Source organism: Oryzias melastigma, linkage group LG6 (assembly GCF_002922805.2).
Source record: "Oryzias melastigma strain HK-1 linkage group LG6, ASM292280v2, whole genome shotgun sequence".
NCBI classification, from domain to species: Eukaryota; Metazoa; Chordata; class Actinopteri; order Beloniformes; family Adrianichthyidae; genus Oryzias; species Oryzias melastigma.
Genome location: NC_050517.1, coordinates 5420776 through 5435716, shown reverse-complemented (window position 1 = coordinate 5435716; position 14941 = coordinate 5420776). Strand labels below are relative to the sequence as shown.

The following is a 14941-nucleotide window of genomic DNA, read 5'->3' as shown; positions in this document are numbered from 1 at the left end:
GATCAAAGACCCGAAACACCCCATGACCTCGGGTTCATCACTGATGATGTGTCCAAGTAGCACCTAGTGGTGTATTTAGAACTAACAACCAACTATAGATATATATAGATATATATAGATATATATATATATATATATCTATATATATCTTTATAGATATATATAGATATATATATATCTATATATATAAACTTTTGTGGTGGTTCTTAGCCAGAAATTCATAAATCTAACATTCTAAAATTAAAACAGAGCTAATTAACTGTATTTTTTAACCATAAGTCACATTTAAAACACTAAAATTTGTCAAAATGTTTAGTTCTCAATTATCTTTTTTTCTTAACTTTACAGTGACTTGTATTTCTCTTTAACCAGAGAGTCACAATGGAGGGGTAGAAGAGCCAGACGTGGCTCTGGAGCTGCAGCTTGCAGACCCCTTTTCTATCACATAGTTTCTGCAGAGCGGCGTTCCTCAGAAATGTACCTCTGAGTTGTGGGAGGGGACTGTTGCTGTGGAGTAACCGTGCAGATATTTCTCTTCATTCATTTGTGTACACTCTCTCTCACTAGCTTACAGCCCGCCACAACCAAAAGCTGACATTACCGGTGTTACAAAAATGTGATCAATATCAGAGCTATCCAGTTTGGTGCTAGATTCCAGCTTAGAATAAGAAAACAAAGATGTTCATGGATGTAGTCATCCACAAGTGGATGAATCAGAAGCAGGGAGCTAACTGCAGCTTTAGTCACAACTACAAGAATTTCATCTTCTCCTAATTCAAAACGTTTGAATTAAGAAACACTCAGGAATGAGTGAAAAATAATCAGCACATTTTGATACTAGATCTGCATCTGCAAGGACAAAGTCTGAAATAGTGTTACATGTGATTTGTTTTTACTTGAGGATTCCTGATAACCTGAATCTCTGTTGGAAACATTTCAATATCTGATCTTAAGTTATGAACTGGATAATGACAATACATGTAAAGGAAATGGTCAGGTCAAATCGGAGTGGGATTATATAAATTCACTTCCTTCCATTCCTTTTCAGGCAATCTCTTAATGTTTGGTTATCCTGTGTTTGTCTTTGTGGGTGTAAACTTCTGATGATTGATTGTATTGCACATTAATTTACTGTTTTTCTTCTTGATTGCTTGAAATAAACCATTTCTGATCTAATCAAACTCCTGGGAACGCTTTGAGAATTGATCAAAGGATGATCAGAGTGGGACTTTTAGCAGTTCATGCTTGAGAACGGCACCAGAGCAATCATAGCAATCAAATAATCGTACTTTACGGCCAGATGGACTCCAGCACAGAGCGAGTAAGAAGGGTCAACATACAGTATCTGATGCTAATTAAGAGTTCTCCAAAAACAGAATTATGAAGCATTTTCAATTTTCAAAAGACACATATTTAGAAGATAATATCCTTTTCTAGTATTGAAATGTTATCTTCTCAGTATTTCTCCTGATCGTCTCCTCATTCTGTGTCTGCAGCACTACATCCTTGCATTTGGGGGCATCATTGCAGTCCCGCTGATCCTCGCCGAGCCCCTTTGCATACAGGACAACAATGGAGCTAAAAGCCAGCTCATCTCCACCATCTTCTTTGTGTCGGGATTATGCACGCTGCTGCAAACGGCTGTTGGAACCAGGTAACTCTGACTCACCCTGAGTTTCTGCCTCACTGCCACTGAACCAGAATGGACCCAGGCCTCACAAAGCTTCCCCAACACACACAACGAGACTCACTGACAGGAATTTCCGCATGTTAATCGAAATGTAAACTCACTAAGAAGTTTACACACCTAACTTCTAAGGGGACATTAATCAGTGTCTGCATGAGTGGGTGTTTGTGTTTGCAGTTATTCATTTTTTACCTGAACAGCAGTTGCAAATTGCAAGAATGTTCCTGAATGATTTCTGTTTCTCTTGTTTATATTAGCGCGTTTGCCTTTGCACAGAGAGGTTGACCCTGTTGCAAAAGAGGAAGTATTTAAATTTCAATTTATTTAGGATTATCAAACAGTGTGTCTCTGTGCTGCTGTCACTGTCCTGTGTGCGTCAGCCTCTGCTGGACTGTCACACCTACGTGAAGCAGAAGACTCCTCCTTTCCCAAAGTTATCAAATGGATTCTTTGTTGGATTTCTGTGGTTTAATTTGGATTTCCTCCTTTACTATGCAGATGTAAAATCTCAGAAAGCAATTAATTACAATAATCTCCGTGAAATGAAAGGAGTGATCTTTCAGCTTCACTTTTATTAGTTTATTGTCTGTTTGAGAACAAGTGCTGCTATTGAGTACTGTGAAGGGCTTCTCATGCACGTCTTTCTTCACTGCTATACCAGCCAGCTTGAACAAATAGTTAAAGCTTTTATTTAAGTCCTCCACCTACATTTTTGGCAAAAGCTTGCAGGTCAAACACTGGATCCACAAAAACACGTCGACGTTGAATGATATGCTTGCTAATCCTCTCTTTTCCTTGCACATTTCTGTATGCATTTCATAGAACAAACAACTTAGAGATTTACACAAGCATGCACAGAATTATGAGAGCATATGGAATTTAAACCCCCAAACCCAGCCAGCAAGCCCTAGTGGGCCCCACATGGTTCAAAAGTGGGCAGAGTTTCCGTAGTGGACAGCGTAGCGAGTTCCACTGCCCGAGGTCCGGCAAAGTAAGCAGGTGCTGCCGCCCAGGAGTCAGCAGAGTCTAGTCCCCAGGCAGCGAAGCCAATATGGGCGAGCACAGCTGGAGCCACCACGGAAACTGCGGACAAACCCAATTCGGGTCCACATTTGAACCGTGTGGGGCCCACTTGGCCTTGCTGGCTGGGAAGTGGGTCCCACACGGTTCAAAATTGAGCAGAAAATGTGGACCCGATTGGGTTTGTCTACAGTTTCCGTGGTGGCTCCAGCTGTGTTTGCCCACATTGACTTAAGTGGGGATTCAGAGGGTTAGCTCGCTGCGCTAGCCAGTTGCCCGGAGGACAGCGGAGCCCACTAGCTCAATACAGCCGAGCTTGCTAGCATGCTACAGCCGAGCTCGCTAGCATGCTACAGTGGAGCTCGCTAGCATGCTACAGTGGCGCACACTACCTCGAAACAGAGGAGCTCCCTAGCATACTACTAGCATGCTACTTTGGTGCGTGGTCGCTAGCATGCTACTTTGGTGATCACTAGTATGCTGCAGTTGAGCTTGCTAGCATGCTACAGTAGAGTTCACTAGCATGCTACCTTGTCCACCGGGCAGCTGGCCGGTGTAGCAAGCTAACCCACTGAATCCCCACTTAAGTCAATGTGGATAAACTAAGGTGGGGCCACTATGGAAATGGGAAAAACCCATTTGGGTCCACATTTTCTGCCCACTTTTAAACCACATAGGGCCCACTCGGCTTTGCTGGCTGGGAGACAGTTTATTTATTAACTTGAGCTAAGATAGATGTGAAAATAGGAGCGGTCGTCTTGCAGCTTTAGGGTAGAAGGTTCAATTCCAGGCATCACGTGTACAAGAGTCTTTGGGCAGACGCTGAACCCCTCGATTTCTTTGCTCATAGATGGGCAAATATGTGGGTAAACGAGAAGATGACAAACAAACATTTTGAGTATAAATCTGTGCATTTTGTTTTCCTTTTGCTGGCAGATTACCAATCCTCCAAGGTGGGACCTTTAGTTTTATCACTCCAACTCTGGCTATTCTTGCCTTGCCCAAGTGGCGGTGCCCAAACCCCAAAGCTCCTGCAATGCTGTCTGTGCTGATGGCGAACGACACCCATCCTCTGGAGGTGGAGGAGTCCGATGAGGTGTGGATGTCAAGAATACGAGAGGTAAAAAAAGAGAGGTTTCCGTCAGTGGGAGTTGATTCATAGTGCTTTAACACAAATAAACAATAAATAAATGAACATTGTTGGGAGTTTGGGAGGCAAGTTTCAGAGGAGTGTGAGGTCAGGAATGAAAAATTATCACAATATTCAAAGAGATCAAACTAATGGAAACCCAATGTGTTGAGCGTGTAAAGGTCACCACGCTGTATCTTCATTCTCAGCCACAGAGACCTTCTCTGAGTCCAGGTCCTCTCTGTTCAACCTGTGCTGTCTTATGTGTGTTGACACTAGAGCAGCTGTCAAATATGCATTATTGGTAGAGGCCTGCTGGTCGCCGTGTGTCCAAGGATTTACCATGTTTGTATGGGAAAGTGCCAAGCAAAAATCTGACAGACAAGATTTAACACTGAATGGTGTTTACTCTGAAAGCAGAGATCTGTGAGGAAAGTGGAGCAATGGCTTTGAAGTCTTACAGCCATTTGTCCCTGTGAACGCATGAAACTACATGCAAAGTAAAGAAGTTTGTTCACCTCTAGATACAGTGATTTACACAACAACCCGCTCTTCCTATCCTGGCGAAAAAAACGTTCCATTTATGTTTTAGCTTGGTTTGTTTTAAAGCCTTTTAATAAATGTTGTCCCTGATGTCTTTAACGTTTTTGACTGTTTACAATGTTATGGTGTTGAATTTAGCCGGAATTGCCAAACTACAGAGCTTTAGACATGCCATTCAGATACAAATGTTAAATTGTTTCAACAAATTAATAAATTTGGGCCCCAGATTAGTATTTAGTGGGGACAATTTAGCATTAGCGTTTAGTGAGGAGAAAATAGCATTAGCATTTAGTAGGCACATATTAGAGTTAAAATTTAGCAGGCACAAATTAGGATTTAGTGGGCACAATTCGGCATTAGCATATAGTGGGCATAAATTAGCATCAGTGTTTAGTGGGAAGAATTTAGCATTAGCGTTTAGTTGACGCAAATTAGCATTAGCATTTAATGGGCGCAACTAAGCATAATAATGGGCACAAATTAGCATTCTATGCAAACAAGTTAGTATTTTAGTATCATCAGTTTCCTAAAACTAAATTTTGCCTATATACAAACTTGTGTGAACAATATGTTAATTTTGTGGACACAAGTTATCAATTCTAGAGAACCCCTTGTTTTTTGAGGGTCATATCCTGGGTTCCATACAAAGCATGTTAATATAAACCTAAATCTATTTATGGTCTGTTAATTCTAAACTTATACAAAAAAAATAGAATAAATGTAATTCATTGTTAATTCTTTAATGGTAATATTGCTTCATCTAATGATGTTATGATGATTTTCAGAAACAAGCTTTTTTGAAACAAGTAAATCTGTGATGTGACATTAAAAGCTTAGAACTTGAGTCAAGGTAAAGATGTTAATCGAAACCTTTTGGTTTATTTGAATCAATGTGTTCTTCTGTCTTTGTTATTTGACTGAAATTAAACATTTCTTTACTTTTCTCAGATCCAAGGAGCCATCCTGGTGTCTTCCCTACTCCAGATTTTTCTGGGCTTGTCTGGGCTGGTGGGCTTTGTGCTAAAGTACATTGGCCCTCTGGCAATTGCTCCAACCATCAACCTCATTGGTCTGTCTCTATTCATTGAGGCTGGGAAAAAATGTGGCGGTCACTGGGGAATAGCTGCTCTGTGAGTGTTTAAGTCCAACTTCATTGAAATCTCTTCACATCAGAACTTCCAACGAGTTTATCTGTCAGTTTGCTTTTTTTTCTATATTTTACCCACTGTTACATTTTAGGAGAAACTTAGAAATGTATCCAGGCAAGAATTCATGTCTTGTTAGTCAATTTTCCTGCACAACATTCCAGCTATCATGTCATAGCTATGCACTCTCCTAAGGCATTCTAATAAAAAGTAAACTGAGGGTATAAAATGATGTAAAATGTGCCAAGATAACATTACCTAAATATTCCACATCTAGCCTGGAAATAATGCAAGTTAATGAAGTAAACTGGTTTCAGCACCAGATGTTTAGATGAGCGACGACAACATCAGCAGAATTGAAGTGGATCCAGATGAGCATCTCTTTTTGTTGTTGTTGTTGGTTGGATAATTGTAAGTTATTGCAGGTGTATGAGAGGATTGCAGTAAAGCGTATCTTCAAAAGATGGTAGAAAATGAAGAAGACATTTTCAACTTTGTAGTGAGGTGAAGTCTGGTGTTGGGTGAAACAACTTGACTGGGGGTCTGCAAGCTAATGCTCCGAGCAGCATGCAGCTCTTTATCCCTTCATTCGGAGAGAAATCCCAAAGATTTGAACAAATTTTTTTTTTATTTTTGGAACAAAAAATTTTGCTGAAAATAGAAATATTAAAATTGAGGAAGTTGTTTTTAATAATGTTTCTGAAATAGAATTTTTAGGAGTGGTACTCGCTAAAAAACTTAGTTGGAAATTCCATATTGACTACATAAGTAAGAAAATTAGTAAGAACATTGGTATTTTATATAAAGCAAAACATATTCTAGATAAAGACACTTTACATATTTTATACCATTCCTTAACTGTCCCTTACCATCTTCACTTTGCGATTGTCGTCAGGATTTGATCTGTAAGAACCTGGACGAGATTGATCTTTTTGAAGTAAAAGTTACACATCCCTGGACTAGACAAAATAATAAAAATACATCTCCTCCTGCAAATCATAGTGAATCACAAAAGTTGGGAAATATGATGCATAATAAGGACTAGCAGGACTGGTCGGTAGGGCTGGGCGACACTGAGGATTTGGGCATTGATCTGATACCAATCCGATGTCGGTCAATATCGATACCAATATCGATATTGAGCCGCTTTTCTCCTTTAGAATCTACTGGAATTATTGTGTTAACAGTTAAAACATTACAGTAAATCAAAGAGCATAAACACTGGAGCTCTGGTGTTCAAAGGGTTGGACTGAAGTCTATGTCAGAGTAAAAGCAACCTAAGCCTCAAAACAGTGCAGGGGCTACACCTTTGTTTTGTCAGTTCCTTAGCTATTCGTTTTTATTCATTTTTTAAGCTAGATTCGATTATTTTCATAGTGACATAAAGCCACTTTAACGGCAGCTGCTTTACTGTAACTTTCTGTTCCATACGCTGTTTTATCGATGGTCACTTGAGCCCCATCGCAGCCCAAATTCATGGAATCTTTCTTCATTTATTCCTTCACCATCTCCTTATAATGCACGCTAACGTCATTACGCTAAGTAATCCTTGTGGTTTTTAAAAGGTCCAGAACATCCACCTCCTGATGCCACACATGGAGGGTAATCACTCATATATCCTTTGAGCCTTAGTCTTGTCACCCCCCTCCCCCCGTTAACCACTAGTCTGGATAAGATGTCATGCAGTTCATGAGCAGGAGTCAGTTCAGGTTGTAGTATCTCAACTCTTCAACTGCATTTTATTGTGGCTGTATTGGAGTGTGGATATTTATTATTCTTTCTTTAACCATGGTTTTGTATATTTACATTAGGCTTTTGAAAAACTCAAGCTTTAGCTTTCTTTTACTCGTGTAAAACAATTCATCATCATGTAAACAAGGAGGTTATCTCATTAGCAGTCCCACTGTATCTGCTGACTGGTGGAAAACCTCTTTTGAAAGCTAAAAGTCTTTAGTTATTGACCGTTCAAGTGGGTTTAGTTGTTTGAGGAGCAGATTAGATGCATCTGTTCGTGTAAACCAGGGGTCCCCTAACTACGGCCTGTAGGCCGGATCAGGCCCGCCTCCACATTAGCCCAGGAACCACAGAGAACATGACTTTTTATTCCACCCTTCTGCAGTCTATAGACTGTTTTTTTTTTTTGGGTTTCATAGTAACTCACTTTTTCTTAATTTCTTTTTTACTTATCATTTTTCTTCCGATACGTTTTTTGGACATCCATAGCTCTTCAGCTTTTTCAGCTCTTTCAGCTATTTTGCCCATTCAGCTATAGCTGAATGGGCAATGCTAGTTGTTATGGCTGATTTAGGCTCTTTTCAGTTTTTTAGGCAAAGTTGCAGTTTAGCTAATATTTTAGCCTTATGCTAGCTGTTTTGGCTATATTAGACATGTTACCAGTTTTTTGACTAATTTGGCATTAAGCAAATATTTCAGCTTAATGCTAGCTGTTTTGGGTAATTTAGAATCTTTTCAGTTTCTTAGACTAATTTGGCATTTCGCTAATATTTTGGCTTGCTATCAGCATCAACATTTTCAGCTATTAGCTTTAGCCATTTCAGCTGTCAACTTCGGGGTTTTAAGCTATTAGCCTCAGCGTTTTTAGTTATAAATATCAGCATCTTCAGCTATTAGCACTAGCATCTTCAGCATCCATATTCAAGTTACAGGATTTAAACTAACATTATTGCCGGTAATGCTATATATCTATTTTTTTATGTTTTGGTATTATTTTTTTCTGAAGATTACAGAAATGAATTATTTTTAATTTTGGCTGTATGTGGCTTACTAGAAAACCGTAAATGTTTACGTTTAGGCTGTGATTGCTGCACTTTTTCTGTTAGCCTACAAGATGACGCCGGCCACTCATCAAAGAAGAAAACAGTTATGTGACCCTCACAAGAAAAAGTTTGGGGACTCCTGGTGTTAACATGTTAGACAGTCAAAGCGTTAGATTGCATCCAGCATGCAAAAAAAAGAAGAAATGTTCCCACAAAAATGAGGTATTTTTACACTTTATCATAATGTCCCACACTGCATGTTGCATTTTTTGTTTCTTCCAAACCTCTGACTCAGACTAGAAATATTTTTCTATAAGTTTAAATGGCTTAAAGTCTTAAAGAAATTCCAAGCCAGGCGTTTCTAGTTATCATCTGAACAATGATTTCATATGCAGTATTTCTCAAACAGCATGCATTAGAATCCAGCAGATGGTTTCGATTTTTTTTCTCCACTTTCATCACACTTATCACGTGACTGTTATGAACCCATAAACATGCCCAGTTTTTTGCATTTCAGGCACACATGCTGTGTAAAATGTCAGGTTGTTAGTCATTCTGACTCCTGGTCGGTAACTATCACAGAAGTTGTAAGTATGAGACTGAACCCGCCTTTTGGGGTAACCAGGCCCCTTTGAGAACTGATATTTTGTCTAAAACTTACAGGCTTTTGTTTTTTCCAGAATATTATGTTCATAATATATAATGAAGTAGTCCAATCAATGAAGGCAGAAAAAAAGCAAAAAAAAAAAAGAAAGGAAAAAACGGTTTAAAAATCAGTAAAAAAAATTATAATCCCCCAAAAATGCTTTAGATATAATTATTTGGTTTTAAACCTCATTTACAAATGTTTTTTTTAAATTATTATCTCTGAAAATAAGATTTGTAGACCCACTCTGATCATCTTTTGGGCTATCAAGCTGTCCTTAGATTATGATATTAAAAAATATGTTAATAATGAACCTTTTTATATTTTTTGGAACAGCATAATTTCATTGTATTAGGACAGGTGTTGTAAAAACGAATTTATTCAGAGACATCGTTGGTAAAATAAAGTTGCTTTTCTCTAATTCCAAACATGTCAGAAGAAATGTTTAGTACTTTTGGTTCCATTCCATTTTCAATCCTGTTGAAGAAAACATGTGGACAGAAGTATAAATCAGGGGTTCCCAAACTACGGCCTTGTTGGACTGTTTCGGCAGTTCCTAAAGATTTCTGGGCTATTTTGGGGCTAAGCTAATATTTTAGCCACAAGCTAGCTGCTTTATTTGACTTAGGCTTTTTTCAGTTATTTAGGCTAATTTGGAGTTTAGCTAATATTTCAGCTCCATGCTAGCTCTTTTGACTAATTTAGATTTTTTTTCAGTTTTTAGGTTAATTTGGGATTTCACCAATATTTTAGTTGGCTATCAGCTTTAGTGTTTTCAGCTATCAGCTTCAGCGTTTTTACTTATCAATTTAAGCATCTTCAGCAGCCACATTTAAGATTACCATATTCACACTAGTATTATCACACGTAATGCTATGTATGTAGTCTATAAAAGGTTTTAGCACTATTTTTTTCTGTGAAGATTAGAAATGAATTATTCAAATTTGGCTATGTGTGACTTTCTGGGCATAAATCTTTACGTTTGGGCTGTGAATGTTACACTTTTTCTGTTAGCCAACAAACCGACCTCGGCCCACACAAGAAAAAGTTTGGGGACCCCTGGTATAAATGACCTCTAGAATAATTAACTGCACATTATTTAAAAAAAGTGCATTTAAAAAAAAGATTTTTTGATAATGAATTGATTTTTACTAAAAAAAATTTATATCAGTTCACCAAATTGACATTTTTTAATTGATTAAGTTTTTGTTTTAACAAATAAATTAAATTAAAAACTCTGTCACAGCAAGGTCTCTTTTTGTTTGGAGTTTGCAAGTTTTCCAACATGCAAGTGTGACCCTGCAGGGCACTATGTTACAATTAACAACTGGATCAACAGACTAATTTTAAAAAATAAAGTTCCACCTTTGTTAAATCTAAGCCACTGAATGTGGAAAATGTTTTCTTTGACCAAAGATTGTTTTTGGTCCAATTTGAAAAGGGATAATTGTTATTTGTTTGAATCAAGAAAAAAAAAAAATTAAATGAATTGTGAACTTTGGTTATAATACTACAACACATACAGTCTTAGTAAGTGAACACAGGTCTCTTCTAATCAGAGTTTTAATGGTAAAATGTGATCTCTCTAGATTTTTGTGTTGTGTTTGATTTTTGTGCCGCGCCTGTGTGACTCACCTTTGTTTTTTCTTGTATTCAACAGCACGGTGTGTCTGATCCTCCTATTCTCCCAGTATCTCAGCAAAGTTAACGTCCCAATGATCGCTTACAAGGAGAAGAAGTGGAAAGTATTCCAGTATCCACTTTTCAAGCTCTTCTCCGTGAGTTATCAGAAAGACAAAGCTCTTATTCTTCTGTTTGTCTGTCAGAGCAAAATCTTTCTAACAAATCATTTGTTGTAATATATTAAATTGATCAGTTTTTTACATTTGTTGGGAGTCTTGTGCAGTTGTGAGAAAACACTACTGCTGCAATAGAGATTATGCAATCCCATATCTAAGTACTCAAAAACATGGGGCACACTTGCTGTGTGCAGCAGACAGCACGACAGCCCAGGCATCCCAAGACCTTAAAACCTACCACATGGTGATGTAGTAGTAGAGTCTGCTACAAAACTGATGGAAAACAAGACGTCAGCAAGCTCAAATTTAACCCTGTGGTTCTCCAGAGTCGCATTCACTTTAAACCTCTAACAGTCCCAAAGAGAAGTATCATTGCCTCAAAGTCCTGATCAACCCCTGCTCTACTGTAGCTCCACAATATCTGGTTAAATGCATGAAAATGATCAAACACATCCAAACATAGCTAGACGGACTAAAAATCTCACCTAATGTACATTATAAACTATATAAGGGCGGCCGTGGTGCAGTGGTAGGGCGGTCGACTCCTGATCAGAAGTGAGCGGGTTCGATTCCCGCCTTGCCCACCCATGTGTCGAAGTGTCCTTGGGCAAGACACTGAACCCCGAATTGCCTCTGGTGGGAGGTTGGCGCCAGTGTTCGGCAGCGGAGCCACCACCAGTGTGTGAATGTGTGTGTGAATGAGTGAATGGGTCTGTGACTGTGAAGCGCTTTGGGCCCTCGAAGGAGGGTAGAAAGCACTATACAAGTATACGCCATTTACCATTTAGTATATTAGCTTTCTACAGTCTTCAGATTTCTACCCAACGATTGAAGAATCCTATCATCATAGTCCTGTACCCAGATGGCAGGTCCTGCTGTGAATTACAGGGGGGGTTTGAGTTTGATGAGCTGTTGTGGCAAAAGCAGAGCTGAGCCAAGTAACAAAGCTGACATTTTACTGACAGTGTTCAAAGCCTAATGTGTTGACAGGAACAGACTGCAGAGACAAACAGCTAAAGTAATCTTTCTGTCAAAGTTGTCTTGGCTCAGTACCAAGGATGGGGTGAAAAGTTCAGACTTCTGGGAGAGGCTCCGCAGATTTGCTGCTCCTTTGTGTAAGAATAAGTTGAGGCCTTTGAAGATGCCTCTGTTCATCTACCACTGCAGAATATGCAATCTCAGTGCAGAGCAAGAACACTATGAGCCCTGCCTTGTCGTGATGCAGCTCATTCAGGTATCTGCATTGTATTCTGCTACTTTAATTTTGACAGCAAATGTAAACAGTCAGCACCCATGAATGAATACTGATGCTATTCATCTGTTAACTAAAAACCTACAGTAGTACTCAGCTTTGATACTCACAAAAATCACCAAAGGTTTGTACAAATACAACTCAAATCAGCATAGGCAATTATTGCACTGCAGAGTGTGAAGTGTTATGTGCACTATACAGACAGACACTAAACACTGCACAAGTATCTTCCACCATGTCTGAGATTATTTTTGAACATGCAAAAGCTAACAATGAAGTTTATTAGTTTTAAGTTACTAACGTAAAGCCTAAATAAAACGGGATGGCTTTAACTTCATTGTGCTCATTTATTCTAGGTTACATCTACATTCACAAAATACAAATCTAAGTTAAGAAAGTCACACAATCCTATAACTTTACTGCAGATTAGCATGTTGTAGTTTATTTAATTAATTCTTTAAAGTCCCCGTAGGACAATTTTTTTGTATTTAAATAAATTGTTCCCAGTAGTGTTTTAATTATGATTATGACGTTTTTAACCAAAATCCCACAACTTAAATGTCTTAAAAAGCAATATTTCATGTTGATCTGAAGCCTCCTCTGAGTGGGCGTGGCTTTTGGAGCTGAGCTGAGCAGCCCCGCCCCTGATCCACCCCTGTCTGATGAAAGGAATCTGTAGTGCCTATTAACTGTATAGGAGAACTGGACAGAGTGACCCTTCAACTCTGGCATTCTAAATAGAAAGTACCTGTTGCTCCCAAAAAGCTAAAATCCCATGAACTTCTATAGAGAATAAACAGCTATTACTCCGTCATCCTATTGATCAGAGTAATTATTTTTTTAGCATCTTCTTGCTAATCCCAATTTTTAAACAATATTTTTGCTGTAAAGCAATTAATTCAAGTTATAAACTGGTCAATCAGATACCTCAATAAAAGTAGGTGGTGTCATGTCGAATGTTCAGTGTTTGACAGATTCTCCCGAACCCACTTTCTGTGGAGGGGGTGTGGTCTTATAACATGCTGACTCCTGATTGGAGAGAGTGGTTGGAATAGAAATGTAGACTCAAACTAATTTGGTCCAATCACTGCTGACTAACCTCATCTAGCTCCAAATCCAGAAGACGGCAGCTGAATTGACTTCATTTCATTGGAACTAGAAGCAAGTCCTTTTCTATGGGTGGTGTCACACTCAAACTGTCCAGTTCTCATGTACAGTCATTGATAATGTCTGGAGATAACCATGCATGCACAGGGAGAACATGAAAACTCCAGACCTGGAATTCAAACCAGGTCCTTTTTCACTGTAAGGTAAGAGCGCTGAAAGATTCATACAATAGTTCTGTTAAATTCAGTTTATCCCCGAAAAAAAAAATTAGAAAACAAATTGAAAAGAGCATTTCCATGAAAAACCACATTTCACGCCCAGCAGTTACTGCTGCTATTTACTTCACACTACCAGACCACAGGAGACAAATGAGAAGTGTAAATAACGTTGGTAAATGAACGAGGGAAGATTTAATGGACAGATTTGGAAGAACATATGGTACCGATAGGAAAAATAATACATAAATGAATAGGTATAAAAGTTAGGATTAGTGGTTAGAACTGATTGATTAAAATTGAGAACAGGAAGGAAAAGGGCACAGATGAACAGAAAAGAGGGCACAGAGAATGGATGGGTGAGAATGGCACATGAGCAGAAGAAAGAGAGAAGAAAGTATGGACTGAAGAGAAAAAGATGGATAAGAGATGCATTCAAGTAATGAAGGATGAGGCAGATAGTGGTTTGGTGTAATCTGTCTGGTATCTGTACGGTTGGAGATTGTTTTTTTTTTTTTTTTATGTGATAAGAAATAAAGATTAGGAGGTGGGGGTGTCGTTCTTGAACTGTTGCTTGCTTTCAATCATGATATCCCATAGATTTAGGTAATTGGGCATGAATTAGATAACAGATTTACTCCTTTTGTGGCATAGAGGTGGAGCGGTTGACATGTGGCTGAAGGTCATGGGTTCTGTTCCTGCCACGCAGCCTATTTCTTGACGTTTCCTTGGGCATAACACTACATCCCACACTGGTCTTGGTGGTCCGGCTGGAACCTTGCATGGCAGGTCTGACACCATTGGTGTTTAAGGTTGAATGGCAATCTGACTGTAATGCCCCTTGGGTCTCAGCCAAGATAGAAAAGCTCTATCAATGCGAAGTGTCTATGGTAATAACTTCTTGGTTATTTTGTTGTTAGACATGCAGTATATTTGAGTACTACCTTCGACAGATGCGTTCTCTCTTCATCAAAGTTGTCTCCAGGCGGTCAATGTGACGTGCATAAACAGCTGATTGTCAGGTAGGCGGAGTCACCCGTCAAAGTTTGACATATTTGATTGGTGACATATTGAAATCCCTCCCAGGAAACAGAGATTACCATTGAGAAAATGCCAAACAATTGGCAAAAGAACTCAAAAACAAAGATGGAAACAAGCAACATTTTCATTTCATACAATGTAGTGTCACTTTTCACTAGGACACCAGTAAAAACTACATTACAAATAGTGCATAAACAGTTGACAGCAGATGAATCTCTGTAAAAACGCACAAGGCTCCCAGTACAGCACATCACATAACTACTCCATCTGGTTGTCACATCCACTTGCTTTCAGTTCCACAACACAATTTACAGACAAAAGGAAGGCTTCCCCATGGGGGACCCTTTATCAGCCATCGTGTGCAGCTTTTTCATGGAAGATCTGGAACGACAGCAATATCATCTGCACCAGAGCATTGCAGACCAACCCTCTGGAAACGCTACATGGATGACATTAAAAAAAAAAAAAAAACGCACACACAGGAGATCACAGACCACCTCAACACGGGACAAATTAAATTCACACATTAGGAGGAAAACTGCATTGAATTCCAGTATATAAATATTACTCATACAACCAA

At 38.8% G+C, this 14941-nt stretch overlaps 1 protein-coding gene across 2 annotated transcripts in view; it reads left to right on the top strand.

The window, feature by feature from the left end:
• Positions 1-14941, top strand: part of si:dkey-106n21.1 (solute carrier family 23 member 2) — a 54512-nt gene that overhangs the window by 14512 nt on the left and 25059 nt on the right. For both annotated transcript variants that reach the window (XM_024261866.2, XM_024261865.2), the window contains 4 exons: positions 1497-1654; positions 3644-3827; positions 5328-5509; positions 10608-10725. In XM_024261866.2, the coding sequence (XP_024117634.1) occupies positions 1497-1654; positions 3644-3827; positions 5328-5509; positions 10608-10725 (642 nt within the window). The remainder of the gene's footprint in view (positions 1-1496; positions 1655-3643; positions 3828-5327; positions 5510-10607; positions 10726-14941) is intronic.